The following is a 20,772-nucleotide window of genomic DNA, read 5'->3' as shown; positions in this document are numbered from 1 at the left end:
GTAGACCCTGCTTAGCTTCCGAGATCTGAAGAGATCAGGCTTGCCTGGGCTATCCTGGTCACGGCTTTCTGAGTCCTCCTTAAAGTCAACAAATGTAGAAAGGCATGATTCTGCGTACCCAGGTGTCGGATCATGTCCTTCACCATGAGAAGTCTATCCATATAAGGGAGACCATAATGCTCTGTAAACAATGAAGTTATTTTCACGAAACCATTTTTTTAAAAAATCTTTGGTTCATTGCGTCGTTGCATTACAAATTCACTGCAACCGGATGCTTTCTGGTCATGCCCGTATGTACCCACCCAAACTTCCAATTCACTAATCCCATTGAATTAAAATTTATTTCACTCCAGATCCTAAGATAACAGTGCTACTTTTCAGCTAACGCAAAGGCTCCCGGCTTAACTTGAACAGAAAATATATATATATATCAACACTACCTTGGCAATCGCCTGGGTCCATTTTCTTTGAGAATCTGCAGCTTCAGCACCAAACAGAAAAACACGTTCTGACAGTAAGTAGATTTCAAAGGTAAATATAGCTCTAAAACCACCAAGGACAAGAAGAGTCAGTTTTATTTAGGACAAGCTTTCTAACAGCGAAGTAACAATACTGCTCAGATCTCCCTGCATTTCATTCCTATTTTGATCAGTGTGGGTTTTGACGGTGGTTTTTTTTTTGCGTGTGTGGTGGGGGGATACAGGTTACATAAGCTGCATCTGCTAAACAGTTTAACTTTTAAGTTAAACAACTCCAACTTACATATACATTTGAACATCATGACAGTCGAACTGATGAACGGGGAGATGGAAGGGGAGGAAGAGACAAGAGGCCGGATACATTAATATGAAGACATAAGATTATACCAGATGTGGAGATACAATGGATAGTTCATTGGTAGAGCTCACGTTTACCCTATTTGCCTATCTGAATGTTAACAAAGAGAGCAATCGAAGCCTCTAAGCCAATGTGGACTGAGTCAAGTTTAATACTGGGCCACACTTGGTATCTTTAATTCTGAATGGAAAATCTGGTACCTTTACCTCCCCCACGGCATGTAGCCAGCCCTCCACTCCAACTCCCTACTCTCAAATGCAGAACTGGAATGGAAGACGTGATGGATCTCACAATATGGCACCGTCTATGCTTTGTATACCAAACAAACGGCATTACTGTGACCAACAGACACGGGAACAAGGCACAACTTAGAGGTGCTATCACATATAGGTGCACCCGAATCACCCTTCATGCTTTAGGCTTGTAACTGAGATTTAAGAGCATGTATAGAGTCTTTAACCAAAGACCCAAAAGCTATCCCCATCTCCATGGCAGACACCTCTAAAATGTACACACACATTGCCAATATGTATTTTACAATTCACACATGTTGCACAGGTGTTGCACTACGGTACCCAGCAATGTTGATTTTTTAAAAAATGACTGGGAGAGAAGACAAATTTCAGGATGGCTATCCGATGTCCGTCACCGTCATACTCAAACCTCCTGCTTAAAACCTACTCTTCAACCTGTTGTGCAGTAATCCCAGCCTTGGCCATTTCAATTGCAATACACTTTAATCGTCTATCCAGATAGCTCACCCTGTGCCAGGCCTGTATCCAGGATTTTTTAAAGTCAGGGGGCATTTAAATGTCTTAGGGGGCGCTGGCTAATCAAATTAGTCCAGGGGAGAAGGCTGTGACCCCCTGGGCTGGACGGGAAGTCAGGGGGCCTTGCCAGCAAGTCGGGGGGGGGGGCTAGCCCTGAGATACCCGGCTGTAGCTACGGGCCTGCCCTGTGCCATTTGAAACCTGTGCGTTAGCTTCCCACCTAGAGCAGTGTCAAGTGACCAGTTCCGAAAAAACTTTTCCCCTATTGACATCCCATTCATTACACCGCAGGACAGAGAAGACAGCCATTAGGAATTATGCAGGCAACAGAAGAGAAAAAGAAATGGCATTCGCCCACTACTCCATTTTGCAGTCTCTGACCCCCTTTATATGGGTGTCACTAGTGTAAAAACCGCACAGAGTACTTGATCCATCCATCTTATTTTTTAATGTTTCCAAGAGGTGGCACTTTTTGTGGTGCTAAGAACTCCCAGAGTCCCCAAAATGACCGCATTTGGAGGAAGACATTTCTAGTGAGAGGTTTTGTTGTGTTTGTTTGTTTGTTTTTTAAAAAAAGATGAACCAGAACTTACCCTGCATGTAAAAAGGAGTCAACCTTATGAATTACAAGACAGATGACTTCACTGATGTCAATCATCCCGTTTGGGGAAGTAGTCTTCTCGTTTTCGTAATAGCTCAAAAAGCCACTTTCCAGAGCGCACCACCTTTTATTACACTCTGCGCATAAGAAGGTCAAAAGGCAGAGGGTGAAGAGGCAAGAATTTAAAGACAAAAGGGGGAGAAAAGCAGTGAGTGGCAGGTAGCATCCCCCCTCCCTTTAAATTACTGAGAATCAGCAGATCTTTGAAGAACTCAAATCTTCCATTCTCCTGTAACAAAAGCCTATGGTTCAATAAAAGGTAACCTACGGACAACGAAACCGTAGCAGTCTGGATTTGACTTCCTTTACAGAGAATATCCCTTAAAGGTGAACAAAACAAGACAACAGAAAAATGGACTGGCAGTTTTTGAAGCACAGTGCAATACAGAAACTATGGCTCCAAACCAGCTACTCTGGTATACAGATAGTCCACTGTGAACATGGGCTACCCATGCATCATGAAGGTGCAAGAATTAGGTAGTTCTGCGGACTGTGCTACTTTGCAATGCAAGCGGGGTATTACATTTTTGCATGTTTCCCATATTTGTTTGTTTGTTTTACAAAGAAGTCTCTACGAGTAGAAACCAGCACATTGTCTGGTGTGGAACTGAGGGACCCCAGGACTTCCCGACTTCAAGGGGATTTGAGAAGCTATCCTCAGACTGCTCGCCAGTTCACCAATATGAAGGACACTTTCTGACCAGCTGGCTGGCGATGACAACTGGCCCTTTAGTGGCCGACTGCCTGGTGATCAGGAGGGGGAAGCCCATATTTGGAAGTGAGGGGAGAGCCACAGCTGTTCTAGGTGGGGGTGGGGGGTAGGCAGCAGCTCCCCATAGGAACTGATGAGATCTAGCAGAAGACCCAGAGGGATGGAGCCAGTGAAGGGACTAACACTAAGGCAGGCTAGACCCTTCATAAGCAAGGAGAAATTGGCCGAGGTTGCCACCTCACGTTCCTCAGACAGAAGGGAGCAGGGTCAAGAGTAGAGATGTAAAATTTCCGGAAATTTTGAAGCTCGGAAAAAAAACCGGTTTTTTCCGGGGTATTTTTTTAGGAAAAAACAGAAATTTTCGGAAAAATTGAAAAAAATGCTACATTAGCATTTCTTTTGTTTTTTCTAGATTGAAAGTCATTCTGTTACTTTAGGAACATAAAATATGACTATGGACATTTTTACTTGGCATGAAATTATCACAACTAGCATATTAAAAACATAGTGTATCCAAACAATTATTACAAACAGAATTACCCACCCACGTGCAAAATAAAACTGAAACCTTTTTATTTTCTTCTGACAATCGCACCTCCTAAAGGAAGAAATGCATCTTGTTCTTGCATTGGAGAGTTCAGTTTGTAACCTAGGACTTGCTTGTCCTCAGTGCAGAGAAATTAGATCAATCTGATTTTTATATATATATTGTCCTCAGTGCACAGAAATTAGATCAATCTGATACCATATATATATATAAAAATGATTTGGAAAATATTTGAACACCTTGTCTTAAAATATTTTATTCATCACATTAAAATAAAACACTCCATAATCATTTTTTTCTTTTCTTTTCTTTTTTCAATTTTTCCAATTTTTCGGAAACAAACCAAAAAGGCTTCAGTTTTTCCGGTTTTTTTCCCCGGGCCTCCACATCTCTAGTCAAGAGGACCCTGGGATTATACACAGTGCCCTCTGCTGGCTAGGACTAGGCTAGGTCTAGTATAGGTTTGGGAAGAGCCTCACTTCTTGACGCTGGGTTTTTTGTTTTTTTGTAATGAACATGTCTTAAGTGGAGAAACAATCAAAAATTCTATCTCCCATCTGGATTTGGAAGTGATGTACTACACTGCACCACCTTGGGATGCTTCCTTCTCAGCAGCCCGTCAAAGGGTTTGGCTTTGCTGTTGCCTTCGTCTCCAGTGCCCCATCTTAGCTCTTCGAGCCTCTTCAAAGATCAGCATTGTGCCAGCGTACCACACATTTCCAAGCACACAAAAGTGCACACAGCTGTGTTTTTCAACACTATGCCCATTTCAAATGCAGGCAAGCAGGGTTCCTCTTCCAAACATCACTCATATTGTGAAAGGAACAAATGTTAGAAAAAACTCTGCATGCACTAAATATCTGAAATGGCACATGTGCATTCTTTTGATCAGGGCTTCTTTTTTTTTTTTTAAGTGGTGCCGGAACTCTCAAGAGAGAAATGAAGTTTTCAATCTGTATACTGAAAACTCTTGAACTTTTAAACATTTTAAAAAGAATTATGCCAAAGAGGTTCCGGAACTCCATCCCGGCACATCCAGGAAAAAGCCCTGCTTTTGATTATCCTAGGTAAAAGGTAATGGTTCCCTTGCTCAAAAGCCAGTTGAATCCAACTCTAGGGTTGCGGTGCTCATCTCCGTTTCAAAGCCGAAGAGCCAGCGCTGTCCGAAGACGTTTCCGTGTTCATGTGGCCGGCATGACTAAACACCAAGGCGCACGGAACGCTTTTACCTTCCCACCGAAGTGGTACCTATTTATCTACTTGCAATTTCTTGCTTTCGAACTGCTAGGTTGGCAGGAGCTGGAACTAGAGACGGGAGCTCACTCCGTCATGCGGCACCCAGGTCTCGAACTGCTGAACTACTGACCTTCCACAGCCTGCAGTTCAGCGTCTTAACCACTTGAGCCACCGCAGTGGTTATCCTACCAGAGTACAAAACTTTCACATCTGAAGCAGGCTTCAGATAAACCCTTTGACATTCATTCTAGCATGGTGTAGTGGTTAAGAGCAGTGGCCTCTAATCTGGAGAACTGGGTTTGACTCCCCACTCTTCCAAATGAAGCTTGCCAGGTGGCCTTGGGCCAGTTACAGTTCTCTCAGAACTCTCTCTCAGCCCCACCTACCTCCCCAAATGCCTGTTGTGGGGAGAGGAGGGGAAGGCAACTGTAAGCACCTTTGAGGCTCCTGAGGGTAGAGAAAAGTGGGGTATAAAAACCTACTCTTGCTCTTCATAGAAACACACACAAAAAATAAAGGTTTTAGAAGAGGAACATATTTCCCCTTTAGAAAAAATAGGAAAAATTTTAAGTGGCATTCCAAATCCAAATAAAACTTTATTTCGATACAAGATCAGCTCTGAGAATCAGCAAATAATAAAAGGAAAGATACATGCAATGCGACAAACACAAAACAATGAATGCAAATTAAAAGGGTGAACAAAGAAAGTAATACTGTCCTGGAACAGATAAGCAAAATTACTGGGACTCAATCAGCCATTTACATATCCCACATGCCCGTAGGCAAAATTTGGCTAGTGACATTATGGGGAAACAAAATTGTATTTCTTTATTTACTTTATTTAGAACCTGCCTTTCTCACTGAGATTCAATTCTATCCTAACTCTTGAGAATTATACAGACCTATTTTTTAAATATATATATATATACAGCATGTGTTTAAAGCAACAAAAGCAAAATTAAACAGGATGCTTGGATTACAGTTAATCCCCCACCCAAAAAACACCCCAGGAAATGCAGCAATACTAAAGGTGTAGGACAACACCAGCTAGATTCTCAATAAAAATGGAATGGCGCCGGCTGTGCCAATCAAAATGGAGCCTGTCTTACTAAAGCCAATTCTGGCCAAGCCCCACTGAAATCAATGAAACACACCTGAGTAACTTAAGACCAATTACTGAGGGGTCATGAGGGGAGGACTTCAGTGAAAAGAGGAGAACCTTCCCACCCACCGTTGATCTTAGGCCACAGGAGTATGTGAGGACCTGATGGCGATCAGGACCAAAGCGCACTGAGGGAAAAGAATAGACACATCCCTTTGAGATCTCCAACGGTTAGTCCCTCTCAGCTTTCCAACTGAGGCATCTCCTCACTGCTTGGACCTTTTTATTAGGTCAGATCAAGGTCATTGGCATACAAATTGACTTTCTATTGACCTAGGATAGTTTCTATGTTCTGTTACATGTCCCTGGTAAATTGCTGTCCCTCGGGCCCCTGGCCAGGATTTTGTGGCTTGTGGGGCAATTTTTTTTCTGGTGGGACTGAAGTTCTCGGTGCAGAAAGTGAAGAAAGAAAAGCCGTTTAGCCAATAGAAAGCGGTTCCCAGGATAGATCTCTAAATTGCAAGCTGTCAACTGCTTTAGATGACAGTTCTCAGCTCCTGCAAGTTAATCACTTCTCCCAGCCTAAGCGACAATTCTGATAACAAGCCGGCCAGTGGGGGTGATGACTTCTATGGTCAAGAAAGCTAACCCTTAGGCAGATGAACTCTCTTAAAGGAGACCAGTTTCTTGACACAGAGTTAGAAGGGATCCTAGAGGTCACCTACTCCGCCATCCCTAGGAGCCATCCTCAAAATCTCCAGAATTTCCCAACCCAGAGCTGGAAACCCTATTCAGGCACCATGCAGCAAACAGCCAATCTGCTCATGCACCACAGCGGGTGGGCTCTATTCTGAACTGCTGATAACGTACTGTAGGACAATTGTAGTTTTTTTCCCCCAAGTACATCTCTAGCAAACAGCACAAATGCTCCCTTGGTTTTTAAGTCAGTGCGGGATAAGCTCTTTGCAGACCAAACAAGTAAAGCATTCAGCGAGTAGAATAAAACCTTCTGCTTTGGTTAGCGGGGGTGGGTGGGGGAGGAAGAGGGCTTAGGCTGAGTTACTTTGCATGAGGGTGAGGCTTAAGCAGGATGAGAAGCTGGGAGAGCCACAAATGGGTCAAGTGCAGCCATGCATGACTTTGGCCCAGGCGTGGAGGGGAGAAGAGGGTTAACCCTTCCATTCAAACACCATTTCAGCTATCAGAAGTGCTATCGGCCATGAAAGGGAAAAGATGGGCAACAGATAGGGGGCAGTTTTTCTCTCCTTCCAGGTAGGGAACCAGCAAATGGATTGGGTTGGGATTTGAGCTAGGGTTGTCAGTTCTCGGTTGGGAAATCCCTGGAGATCTGGGGATGGAGCCCGGAGGAGGGCAGTGTTTGGGGAGGAGAGGGACCTCAGCAGGATACACGGCCATAGAGCCCACCTTCCAAAGCAGCCATTTTCTCCAGGGGAACTACTCTCAATCTTCTGGGAATCGGTTGAAATTCCAGGAGATCTCCAGGTCCCACCTGGGGGCTGGCAAAAATGTTCCCTCTGAGCCGTGGAGTCTCATGAGCAAAAATTCTACTTTGTGAGCTCCTGGCATTCAAGTTGTGAGCGAGCAATTTGGCTGCTGCATAAATTAGTTTGCTGTGGAGCCCTCCTTCCTGAGCTAAGATAAAAATGTCTGAGCCAGAGGCTAAAAAACTGTGAGCTAGCTCACACTAACTCAGCTTAGAGGGAACACTGGCTGGCGACCATAATTTGAGCTGAGGAGAGCTTAGGCAAGCTTGACTTTCAGAGCAGGGTTGGGCTAAAGGAAGATATCCCTTTCTGTGGGAATGACGTGGGACATGAAGGATTCAAAACGTTTTTATTGGTTTTTATTTAAGGGAGCGATACATTACCCCTGATCCATTCAAGCTAGAAGGATAGCTTGAAATAAACTCTCAGAGTGGCCAGGCCTCTGTGAGGAGGAGAAATATGGGCTCTATCCACTCCCGCCGGGACCCAAAAGAATGGAAATTAATCAACCTCCCACTCATCTGAATATCTGAGCTCAATTAACGTTGTTGCTTTGCCCAACTAAGACAAACAGATAAACAAACCAATGTCTTCACAGCTAGCCTATAGATCAAAAGCAGAGGAAATGTTTCCTCAGAGTGTTTTCTTTAGAGTGTTTTCTTTTAAAATTTTAAACAACCTCACCTTTGAAAAGAAAAAGCTTTTAAAGCATAATATTGTATCTGGCAGTTTCGAGGTTTATAAAAAACCATATACACACAACCAAAAAGGGGGGGGGGAATACATAAGTAACAAAATAAACACCCTCTGAACTCAGAAGAATTGAAAGCCGCGGGAGGGGAAAAAATGTCGCCTGACAGAAGCTGATTGCAAAATGAACAGTTGAATCATAGCACGCAATAGCTAAAAAGGTGCTACCCTTTTATTTCCTTTTATTTCCTCCCCACACACACAAACACTGGAAATAGAGGCCAAGACTGAGTCAATCTATTTTGTGCGGGTAGAAATGATGCTACAAAAACCCATCAGTGTCAGGAGGGAAAAGGCAAACAAATCAACACCTTTCCAAAAGATTTAAAAAAAACACACGTGAAAAGATTAGCCTTGGCCAGAGAAGTATAAACACTGCCGATTAGTAACAAGCGTAGTGGTGTTAAAACGGGCTCTGTTCTTTGAAAGATGACCAACATTTTTCTTGAGAAGACGCAGGGACACATCAAGACCTGCTTTGCTTCTTCTGTTAAAATACTGAGTGTATCTGGGTGTATAATGGGTTTTATCATGATTCAGAGGTAAACGTGTGAAAGCAAAATGTCACATAAACAAGAAAGTCTGGTTATATGTGCTAGAATGAGTGGTGATAGAGCACATGCATCTCTACGGTTTAGGTATAGTCGTGATTGCGTTAGAAACATCACTCTCTCCCGCCCCCCCCCCCCCCCGACCTGAATGGTCCAGGCTGCTCTGATCTCATCACACCTCAGAGGCTAAGCAGGATTAGCCCCAATTAGTACTTGGATGGGAGACCGCCAAGAAAGTCCAGGGTTCCCACGCAGAGGCAGGCAATGGCAAACCACCTCTGGACAGTCTCTTGCCTTGAAAACCCCATGAGGGGTCTTACTTTGCCTAAAAGGATTAGTCAGGAATAGAAGAGGGCCAACTCTAAAAATCTAATTATGAAACATACAAAAATATACATACATTTATTGAACACAAATTAAAATAACAAATAAGGGTCCATTCAATTTGTTAGCCCTTATTTATTTATTTATTTTTTAGAGTTGGCCCTCTTGTATTCCTGACTAACCTTTTTTTGTCCTTACTGGGTCTTACTTTGCTACACTCCATTTATTTTTTTTCCCTTTCCTGCCACACAAACTGCTTCCAGTTTGGTCACCCCTTCCAACTGAAACTCGAGAAGGCCTCCTAACTTTTAAAACAACATCAACCAATCTAATTTATTGCGGCAGGAGCCAGTAAAACAGTACAACTCTGATATAAAAGGGATTAAAACAGTAATAACATGGGAATAATATAAAAACATTAACAGGGGAGAGTTAATAACATTAGTAAAGTAAAATAGTGTTAATAAGAGAATCATACAAATTTTTTCAGCCAAAGTAAGTTTACGTTTCCTAATAGCTAAGCAACAAAATTTTGCCACAGTATAAGTCACTGAGCTCTGAACGTCTTCTAAGAGGAATTTACGAAGGACTTCTGGCCTAAAGTCAAGATAAGACTGCAGAGGGCTAAATCTAGACAGAAGGGGTAGTATAAGATGGTCTCCTTCCTCCTGATAGAATTTGCAGAACAGAAGGACATGAGTAATTGATGACACCATATTAGCCATGCATGGGCATCCAACAAAACATGCCAGGAGACTTTGCAAAGTGGCACCTGTTTTGTTTGATAGCAGGGGTGGCCAAACTTGCTTGATATAACGGCCATGCAGAATAAACATCAGATGTTTGAGAGCCGCAAGACGTGAACAAATATGACACACAAGTTTTTTACTGGAAAAATATGCAAATTTGCTTTTTATTAACATTGAATTACGCCACCCCTGTTTTATGAACACACTCATCTCGTATTTCCCTAGACCACGACCTGCAAACCAGCTCCTCCCCAGAAGAAGAAAAAAGCTGCTCTGTGAAAAATGAATTATTCTAAAATGCTCACAGATAAAAATACAGATGTTCTTACCTGGGCTTTATCTGCACTGCCTTAGCAGCCTGAGCTTGGTTGGCCTATAACATCAATACTACATATTTTAGACATCCATCATCCTGGTCTCTAAAACTGTTCTCTGATGTGCTGCTCTGGAAAAACAGTCCTGCTTGGGAAGTTTCCTAATCCAACCCTCAACAGCAGTTTTAGCCCACGATTTCCCCATGACTCCCTCCTGAAACCAAGACAGATTCAAGTGGGGGTAGCCGTGGGGGTCTAAAGCAGCAGAGCAAAGTTTGAGTCTGGTGGCACCTTTAAGACCAACAAAGTTTTATTCTGGGTAGAAGCTTTTGTGTGCGTGCTTCTACCCAGAATAAAACTTTGTTGGTTTTAAAGGAGTCACTGGACTCAAAGTTTGTTCTCCTGAAACCAGGTTTGTTTATAAGCTAAACTGCACACAAATGAGTGTTTAGTCCTTTGCTTTGGAGCATTTGCAGCCATAAAAGGCCAGAGCCAGTTTGGTGTAGTGGTTAAGAGTGCGAACTCTAATCTGGGAGAACTGGGTTTGACTCCTCCACATGCAGCTACTGGTGTGACCTTGGGTCAGTCGCAAGTTGTTTCAGAGCTGTTCTCTCACGAGCAGTTCTCAAAAGAGCTCTCTCAGCCTGACAGGGGAGGGGAAGGGAAAGGAGACTGTAAGCCGCTCTGAGACTCCTTCGGGTAGTGAAGGGTGGGGTATAAATCCAATCTCCACCTCCTCCTCCTCCTCCTCCTCAGCCATTTGGTAAGAGTGCAGTATTCCCATATGAGAGCCAATTCTGTAACTAGAGCCAGGCATGGCATACGATAGCTATATGGAATAATAATAATAATAATAATAATCATCATCATCATCATCATCATCATCATCATCATCATCTTTCAATTTATTGATCGCTCAATCCTTGCAGAGCTGCCGGCTCTGAGCGATTTACAGTTACACGGGACTAACAATGATAGGGGTAAGGGAGGACAACATATATCATTAATCACACACACTTCGCAGTCGACAGGGAGTTTGGTCAGCTGTAAGTACATTAATTGCACATCACTCCTTCCCTGACCTGGATGGCCCAGGCTAACCTGATCTCATCCGGTCTTAGAAGTTAAAAAGGGCTGGCCTGGGTTAGTATTTGGATGGGAGACCGCCAAGAAGGTCCAGGGTCACTACGCAGAGGCAGGCAATGCCAAACCACCTCTGGACATCTCTTGCCATGAAAACCCCATGAGGGGCTCCGTAAGTCAGCTGTGACTTGACGGCACTCTCCATCCATCGTCCTTCCTTGGTTCCAGAGTTCTCACACCAGCACTATGCATCCTAGAGACTGGCTGGAGAGGAACAAACTCTCCCTTCACAGTGAGGGGGGGGGCAAAAAAAAAACATGGCTTGTTGTACATATTAGATTCCATGTCAAAAATGAAGTCAAATGAGGAGGAAGATCTATGTTTTATTTCAATTAACAGAAAAACAACTGGACCAAATAGTTAATCAAAAATTGACAACTTTCTTCTTTTTCTTCTTCTTCTTGAACATATTCTGAACATATTCAGGAAATACACGATATTTTATACATGGACTGACATCATCAAGAAAACAATATTCAAACAGCATAATTGGTTACAAAAGACAGTGGTCATTTGAGTAATAATCCTCTGATTGGCCAGATATAAAGAAACATATATCTATGTCAAACTAAGAGTTTACTTAACCTAACCTAAATGATAATGGGCAAGGAATCTTCATACGAGACTAAAATCTTATCTGACCCAGACATTGAAAGGTTTGCCCTAAGAACTACAGAATCATGAACTTTGTACCTATTATGTTGTCTGCTAACAATATCAGACCTACAAGAGGAAAGCCTTCTATATAACAGGCCTTTCTAAAATCCTAATAAAATATTACTTAAAGAATATATTTATAAAAACCAGAGAAATATGAATATGAAAAATCAAGAAGAAAAAAACCTATATATAAAAATCTTTATATTCCCATTCATACTACAGGCTCACAGTGATCTTTTAACCTTTTCCCCACAAACAGCAAACTCCCTGTTCCACACAAACGGTTATCAAAGCTCCCTGCTGTTCCAAAAGATTTTTCTCATGTGGTATGAGAGATTGGTAGTCCATAAACGTACGCTATGTAGAACTCATCATATAGGTTGTTACAAAGGAGGAGGAGATTTAGACCCCAGCCCTTCACTACCCAAAGGTGTCACAGAGCGGCTTACAAACTCCTTTCCCTTCCCCTCCCCACAACAGACACCCTGTGAGGTAAAAGAAGAAGAGGAGATTGGATTTATACCCCGCCCTTCACTACCCAAAGGTGTCTCAGAGCGGCTTACAAACTCCTTTCCCTTCCCCTCCCCATAACAGACACCCCGTGAGGTAAAAGAGGAAATTGGATTTATACCCCGCCCTTCACTCGGAGTCTCAGAGTGGCTTACAAACCCCTTTCCCTTCCCCTCCCCACAACAGACACCCTGTGAGGTTGGTGGGGCTGAGAGAGCTCTGAGAGAACTGCCCTTTCAAGGACAGCTCTGACAGAACTACGGATTGCCCAAGGTCATCCAGCAGCTGCAAGTGGAGGAGTGGGGGATCAAACCCGATTCTCCCAGATTAGAGTCCGTGCACTACCACGGCAGCTACACGAACTCTAAATGCACCCAAACTCAGTAGCCAAGCAGGGTGAGGCTTGGTTAGTACTTGCATGGGAAACCACTAAGATTACTGTGTTACAGGTTTAGGAGCCCCCTCAGCAGCAGAGCATTCAGAAGCTCACAGGTTCAGTCCTCAGCATCACCTGTTTAAAAGATTCGGAAGCTGATGGCATGAGAGACGCCCTGACGATCGAAGCAGACAACAGGCCAACGCGCGCTCAATTAGACTGTTTTGTTTTGCAATACTGTTTAAAAAGAGTGCCCCCCCAAGAGGCCATTTTACGTTAAGAAAACACACCTGCACAACCCCATTTTCCTGTTCAAGAGTCACAGCTTGAATTAGCAGCACTACATGGTGACAAAGGTTGGAACGGCAGAATTTTAAGAGATTATCGCATTTTCTCCACCAGGGAACCAAAGCGCATCCTGAAGTCTCAGCTTATTTCCCAGAAAGCAAGCTAGAATGAGAAGCCCAATGACTGACAAAAATCACTGCTCACGGTTTTGTTTCATTTTACAAAAAAAATCCTTTAAAAAAAAATTGCTTAACAGTGCAACCCAAAACAGAGTTGCACCCTTCTAAGTCCACTGAAGGCTTGAAAGACTGTAACTGTTTAGGATTCCACTTCTAATATCTCTCAGAATGTAATGTGACCTGATACCCAATAGGCTGGTATCTAAATAAATTTGATCTGGGTAAGTGATATTAAAGAGAAATACAGCAGCAAATGACTAACAGTAGAAGAGAAGAGATTGGATTTATACCCCGCCTTTCACTACTTGAAGGAGTCTCAGAGTGGCTTACAAACTCCTTTCCCTTCCCCTCCACACAACAGACACCCCGTGAGGTCAGTGGGGCTGAGAGAGCTCTGACAGAAACTGCTCTTTTTCAAGAACAGCTGTGCCAGAACTATGGCTTGCCCAAGGTCATCCAGCAGGTGCAAGTGGAGGAGCGGGGAATCAAACCCGGTTCTCCTAGATTAGAGTCCGCGCACTTAACCACTACACCAAAGAGAAGAAGAGATTGGATTTATACCCCACCTTTCACTACTTGAAGGAGTCTCAGAGTGGCTTACAAACTCCTTTCCCTTCCCCTCCACACAACAGACACCCCGTGAGGTCAGTGGGGCTGAGAGAGCTCTGACAGAAACTGCTCTTTTTCAAGAACAGCTGTGCCAGAACTATGGCTTGCCCAAGGTCATCCAGCAGGTGCAAGTGGAGGAGCGGGGAATCAAACCCGGTTCTCCCAGATTAGAGTACACGCTCCTAAAACTACACCAAACTGGCTCTCTCAGTACCAACTACTGAATCAGTACCCTCTACCCCATGCACACACATGCACACGCACACCCTTTTGACATGTTTTTCTGTATGCTACTGTTAAGGTTCTAATACAAAAAGACAAAAGAGGAATGATCTTAACGACGGTAGAGAAAACAACATTTGAGCATGGGGAGGTCAAAAATATGGAAATACCTTCTTTTAGTTTTCTCTCTGTCAAGAGCTTTGGAGCGTTGAATGAAAGTTTGTATAAATATTCACAAAGAAAGGTAGATGACGAATCTTGAGAGGAAACACTGTTAGGGAAATCTGTGAGATAAGTGAAAAAATGTCATTAAAAGACCCCATGTTATTGTCTGGGTAGCCCCAATATCCAAATATTCTGCAAAGAAACATGCAATCTATATTTATAAAAGTTTCTGATGGAGATTGCAGTGCTAACTTCGGGCCAGACAAAATAGTATAATTTCTTTTCCTAACCCATGATTAAGGGCTAAAAAGGAATTCCTGAACATAGTTTGGGATTTAATAAATTCTATAGATATGACATCTATAGTACTCAGAACAAATTTTCCCACAACACAATACATAGACAGGTAGAAATGCACAAGTAAAGTTGATCGTAGCTAGAAATTATTTATTATTTATTATTATAAATTGTTTTTGGAAAAACTCCACCTGTGAATTTCTACCAGTCTATTTATTGTGTCATAGGAAAATTTGTTCTGAGAACTATATATGTCATATCTATAGAATTTATTAAATCATTGATTCTTGATGTTAAAATTTGGGCACATGCATTTTTTTCCTTGCTTACATTTATTGCTGTGCCACTGCCTTTCATCTTGTATCCCATAGTTAAGGATTGGCAGAAAAACAGAATTTGACACCAGAGTTTAAAGACGATTTGTAAACGATGGCTTGTGTTTACTGTAGTGTTAAGTTGCCCACTCTTTCAAACACATATTGTTCAACAAGACATCCATTGTCCTCCAGGTGACAGTAGATCTCTGTTTCCTTGTCTTTGTTCTTTTGTAGCCCTAAAGACATTGGGTTGGATCCCACTATGTAGCCACAGAAGGTAACTTTTACTTAACGCAGTCGTTTTTGTGCAGCCCCTTCCGAAAAACTACCAAAAGCGCTGATTTAAAATTTCTGATCAATGTGACAGCACAAAAATAGGACAACAGGCTAGCTGATGCAGTCATCACTGTCCAATTTGGAGGTGTGATATGAAGAAGAAGAAGAAGAAGAAGAAGAAGAAGAAGAAGAAGAAGAAGAAGAAGAAGAAGAAGAAGAAGAAGAAGAAGAAGAAGAAGAAGAAGAAGAAGAGGAGGAGGAGGAGGAGGAGGAGGAGATTGGATTTATACCCTGCCCTTCACTCGGAGTCTCAGAGCAGCTTACAAACTCCTTTCCCTTCCCCTCCCTGCAACAGACACCCTGTGAGGTGGGTGGGGCTGAGAGAACTCTGACACAAACTGCTCTTTCAAGGACAGCTCTGAGAGAACTATGGCTTGCCCAAGGTCCTCCAGCAGCTGCAAGTGGAGGAGTGGGGAATCAAACCCAGTTCTCCCAGATTAGAGTCCGTGCACTTAACCACTACACCAAACACTACACTACATATGATGTGATCAAAGAAGGTCATTACTGATAGGGGAGGAGTTTGCTAAAAGTGGGGTCATGAGTGACCACTGAGCCCGATTGGCAGCACCGAGCCAGGGGAAGGAAAGGGTCAGTGAGAGGAAACTGGCCATTACAGCCGGGCTGGACAAGGGGCTAGCAGAGAAAGGCAGGCAGCTGCAGCAGCGGGAAATTTCAGCCCTCCCTTTACCTGGCAGGCCAATGTCCAACCCGGAAAGAGCCAGGAAGGAGTGGAAAGGGACGGGTCTCTTAGGACTTTATACACCTGGAACACCACCTGCCCATGTCCTTTGGCTGAGGGAAGGAGTTTAGTAAAATACACCTTCGGCTAGCATAAATACAAGGCAGGTCACATTGACTTAGAGCAAGGGATGAACAGACATGTTCCACAGGATCCGGCCCACAGTAAAGAGTTGTTCACAGTTTACATCGTGTTGATGATGCCATTCTTGTTCCACCCCCTCGCACAGTGTTGAAACCAGCGTTCCCTTAAAGCTGTGCTGGTGAGTGGCCCCCCATTAACACAGGACGCCCCACTCAGCAGCCATCTGGAGGCGCACAGGGTCTTGCACTGTCCGTTGCCCATTTTAAGACTGCAACAGTTCTATCAGGAAAAACCGTTTCACGGTCAGAGTGGTTCAAAGGTGGAATCAGCTGCCTAGGGAGGTGGGTTCCCCCCCCCCCCATACTTTATTTTTTTTAATTAAAATTTAAAAGAGCAGTTAAAAATAGGAAAGCAAATCTTGATGTTTATGCAGAGCAAATAGGGAAGTGTCGATTTTATGTGCTGCTGACGCTTCTAAGAGGGGCATCCATTTTTCTTGGAGAGGAGGTGGTGAGCTCCCCTTCACTGACAGCTTTCAAGAAGAGGCTGGATGGATATTTGTCAGAGATGCTTTAGGCTGGTCCTGCATTGGGCAGGGGGTTGGACTAGATGGTCTGTATAGTCCCTTCCAACTCCATGATTCTGCTCAGGAGATGAACTGCTCCACTCAGTGGGGGGGGGGGAATAGAGGGAAGGTTGGTTGCAACAGTGATAAACTCAGAGGATCTCAATGGAAATCCTTACAATCAGCTGCAGATAATTTACAGGGTCACTGTACAAACAGCTACGTTTCTGTCCACTACTATGAAAACACAGGCTCAGGTTAATGTCCTGTGTGTAATTTCATTTGACAACTTTTATCCCTGACACACTAGGATGAATGATATATGCAGAAACATGATGTTAGGCAGGGCTTTTTTTGTAGAAAAAGTCCAGCAGGAACTCATTAGCATAATAGGCCACACCCAGCAGCAGAAACTCATTAGCATATTAGGCCACACCCCTGACTGCACCACTCATTAGCATATTAGGCCGCATTCCCATGTTACCAGAAGTGTGGTCATCCAGCCACACCCACCTTTTGCTTGTTATTCTGTTTACCTTGTTTGTTGTCAAAACCCAGGGCTTTTCTTGTTGCAGGAACTCCTTTGCATGTTAGGCCACACCCCCCTAATGTAGCCAATTCTAATGAGTTCCTGCTGTTGGGTGTGGCCTATTATGCTAATGAGTTCCTGCTGGGTGTGGCCAACTTGGGAGCCAGCCGGAACTCCGTTCCTGTGCGTTCCTGCCCAAAAATAGCCCTGATTAGGTAATTTCTTAACGTGGTTTATTCAGCTTTTGCATGGCTTGTGGGCTGAAAGAAAAAATATAGTCCCTCCCCTCCAACCCCCCCCCCCTAAAGATTACAAAAGAGAAACATAACACCCAATTTGCATGAAAGAATCTTTAGAGTGATTGTTTGACTCCATGTGATCTATCTTAATCAGTCAAATATTTCAGGAGAATCTTATGTGCACTTATATATAATGCAGGAAATATTGGCACAGATCCATACCTGAAAACTTATTGTGGTGGAGAAACTCCATCTGCAGCCTTTGTCCCGCTCTCTTGGCTAACAAGTAGGGGGTACTGTAGACGGGATCACCGGTCGCACACATCACATCTGCTCCGCTGAACAGCAGCGTCATAGTTTCCAATATGTCCTGCTTAACCACAGCAGCGCACAGGGCCTGGTCATGAAGATGAAAAACATTAACTGCAAGTTGAACACCAAATAGGAAAGGATTTATGACTCTTAATTTAGTGAGCACCATTACTGGTCTCCTCGTTCTGGAGCTGAGATGCATATAGCAAGGTGAGAGCATGTTACATTTCAGAGGCAAAAGCCATGTTCAGATTATTAAATCACACTGTAGTATAAATTTTCTTGGGGACTGGTAAATTGGAACTGAGGCATATCAACTGAAGACAGCATGCCCTGCATGCAGGGAGGAGGAGGAGGAGGAGGAGGAGGAGGAGATTGGATTTATACCCCGCCCTTCACTTGGAGTCTCAGAGCAGCTTACAAACCTTTTTCCCTTCCCCTCCCCACAACAGACACCCTGTGAGGTGGGTGGGCCTGAGAGAGCTCTTGACAGAAACTGCTTTCAGGAACAGCTGTGCCAGAGCTTGTGACTGACCCAAGGTCACATCAGCAGGTGCAAGGGGAGGAGTGGGGAATCAAACCCGGTTCTCCCAGATTAGAGTCCGCACACTTAACCACTACACCAAACTGGCTCTCTACTGTGACAGTTGGCTGCAGAGCACATCAGACGGTGAATATCTGCCTTCCCAATGCCTAAACTTACAGAGGGCCCGCATGAGTCACAAAAGCCACAAATATTCTGTACTCAGTAGACTTTTCATACTTAAACATCTACAAAGCCATTTTTAAAAGGACACATGGTTCTTGGGTTAAACCAGAAATTGTGGTTGCAATACAAGCTTTTATTTAGGGAGAGAGAGTAGAAAACCAAGATGAGTTTTGACGACTGGTAGCAGGGAAAAGATGACTTGTCTTTCCTACAGGGGTTCTATGCCCCAGATTAGATGATATTGGGAAGTGGGTTGTTTTCCCACTTCCCCACAGCGCCATGGTGAGTCTGTATTCATGGCTTTTCTGTGATCTTTCCAAAAAGTGCTTTTACAATGATCTTTTTTGTAAAGTCTGCAGCAAAGCAGAAAGGGGCTGTAACGTGGATGGGGATTTTCCCAGTCCCCTCCACACTGTGCCATTTTCTATGCCTCGTTCCCTCACGGTGGCCATCCCCTTCACCTTGTGGCCATCCCCTTCACCTTGTGGCCATCCCCTTCACCTTGCGGCCCTCCCCTTTACCTTGTGGAAGCTCTATTGCCTCTGTAATCTATCAGCAGCCATGGCAGCAGTGGGGAAACCACACAAGATCACTGCTGTATAGAAATCCCCTTTATTAAGATACAAGCTGTGGTGCCTCCACTCTCTGTGGCCCAAGCTGAATCGACCAAGCCATGCTGAGTAAACATTTAATTGGTTCTCGCCTACCTCTTCACAAAAGAAACATATAAAATCAGAATTCTGAACACATTCTGTTTCAAAGCTGCCTAATAGTTGAGCACAAGAAGCGTGGCCGTGTTAGAAAAGAGAAAGAGTCCACGAGCACCTAACCACTAGCAACATTTGTGGCAGGGTAGAAGCTTTCCTGAGTCACGGCTCACTTCTTCAGTTTAACACAAAGCCATAATAGCCATATACAGCCTACACCAGCTGGCCATTACCAAATGAATTGACAATCGTGTCCCCACAAATAGGAATACAACGAGCTTTATTAGGGACAACCAAGATCTTCTATGGCCCACTGAGACTACTTATTCCTCTCACTTAATCCTTCCTTTTTTCACTCCCCCTCTCCAGCCCTTCATTCCATATCACAAATTGCCTTCTATTTCAAAATCAGTTTTCTATACAACATAAAGCAGGGAAATAAGAAGCTCAAAACTCCACTGAGTACATCGATAGTCGAAGAGCTCTTTGGATCCTGGCCTTTGCACTTATGTAGAAGGACACGAAATAACTTTTTACATTATTAATTGACCAGTTAAATCTGCTCGCTGATTAAATCAAGAGGTCACAACAAGTTGTGTGGTTTTTTAAATCGAGATCTTTCACGTAATCTCCCCCTGCTGGGAGAAGCCACCCCGAGTCTCTTTCACTAACTTGTCAGAAACTCCAGTATCCTCTACTAGGGAGCAGAGACTAGAGTACCCTGGAACCACCGAGAAGGAAAATCACAGTAAGTGAATAGAATCTTCCATTCTTCCGTAGTTCCGGAGTGACTCATGTGGGCCCTCTGTAAGTTTAGGCATTGGGAAGGCAGATGTTCACTGTCTGATGTGCTCTGCAGCCAACTGTCACAGTTGCAATCCCCACTGCCCCGCCACTACTTTTGCCCAGGCTGCACCTCACACCTGAAATATTTGATGCCATTTAATAAACATGACATGGAAAGTCTCATAAATGAATGGAATAAGGAGCTGAGTTGCCCTACTGAAAGGTACGCAGACGGACGAGTGATTTCAGCTTAGCGTACTTTATTAGATCAGAAACAAGACAAAGTAACCAGCTCGCAGCTGGTTTATATGTGCAACAACCCCGCACCCAAAACACACCCACACACAAGTGATTGGCTATTTACAGTGGCCGAGAGTTCCATAGGCTCTCGGCCAGGAGCCTAGCCTGCTGATAGGTGCCAGGTAGGATCCGCTTGTCCCATTGTTACTGAGAGCGAAGCTCGGCCGCTTCGCATGACCATGTGATGAAATGGCCACGCACGTGGTCTGAGATGGATACCTTACACCTACTTTGCCCAGCAATGGGATATGGCTCTGAATCTTATACCTGTTGTTTCTGTGAAACTCAAGCTGTGACTCGCTCAGCAAAGAACTATGTTTAGGATGCATGGGCCACCACAGAACCTTTTTAGGAAAGGATTAAGTGACTATATGTTGTCGAAGTGACTAATTGCTGGCATTGTAACTCCTATGGCACATCTCTTAAACATATGGTTTAGGCCTGCCTAGTTATTTGGTCAAATTTGTATTAGAATATCCGTTCATCTTTGAGGATGCTTACATACTTCCTAAGCTATTTGCCTGTCTCCTGTAGACTGACTGATGGTCAATGGAAAAGGACCCTCCATTCCCTTACTGTTGCTAAAAGACCGGGAAGATAAATGTCCACCTCTAGTAATTCAGTAGACCTTAAAATCCT

The 20,772-nt window shown here is 43.7% G+C and overlaps 1 protein-coding gene across 1 annotated transcript in view; it reads right to left on the bottom strand.

The window, feature by feature from the left end:
• The window catches only part of ARAP2 (ArfGAP with RhoGAP domain, ankyrin repeat and PH domain 2), a 179,161-nt gene that overhangs the window by 70,667 nt on the left and 87,722 nt on the right, over nt 1–20,772 (bottom strand). The window contains exons 13-16 of the mRNA XM_015418194.1: nt 17,542–17,716; nt 14,216–14,329; nt 2,201–2,345; nt 441–543 (exon numbers count right to left, since the gene is read on the bottom strand). Of these exons, the coding sequence (XP_015273680.1) occupies nt 441–543; nt 2,201–2,345; nt 14,216–14,329; nt 17,542–17,716 (537 nt within the window). The remainder of the gene's footprint in view (nt 1–440; nt 544–2,200; nt 2,346–14,215; nt 14,330–17,541; nt 17,717–20,772) is intronic.

Source organism: Gekko japonicus, unplaced genomic scaffold (assembly GCF_001447785.1).
Source record: "Gekko japonicus isolate JY-2015 unplaced genomic scaffold, Gekko_japonicus_V1.1 scaffold55, whole genome shotgun sequence".
Taxonomy (NCBI): domain Eukaryota; kingdom Metazoa; phylum Chordata; class Lepidosauria; order Squamata; family Gekkonidae; genus Gekko; species Gekko japonicus.
The sequence above is the reverse complement of the archived record's forward strand: the minus strand, read 5'-3'. Positions and strand labels throughout refer to the sequence as shown.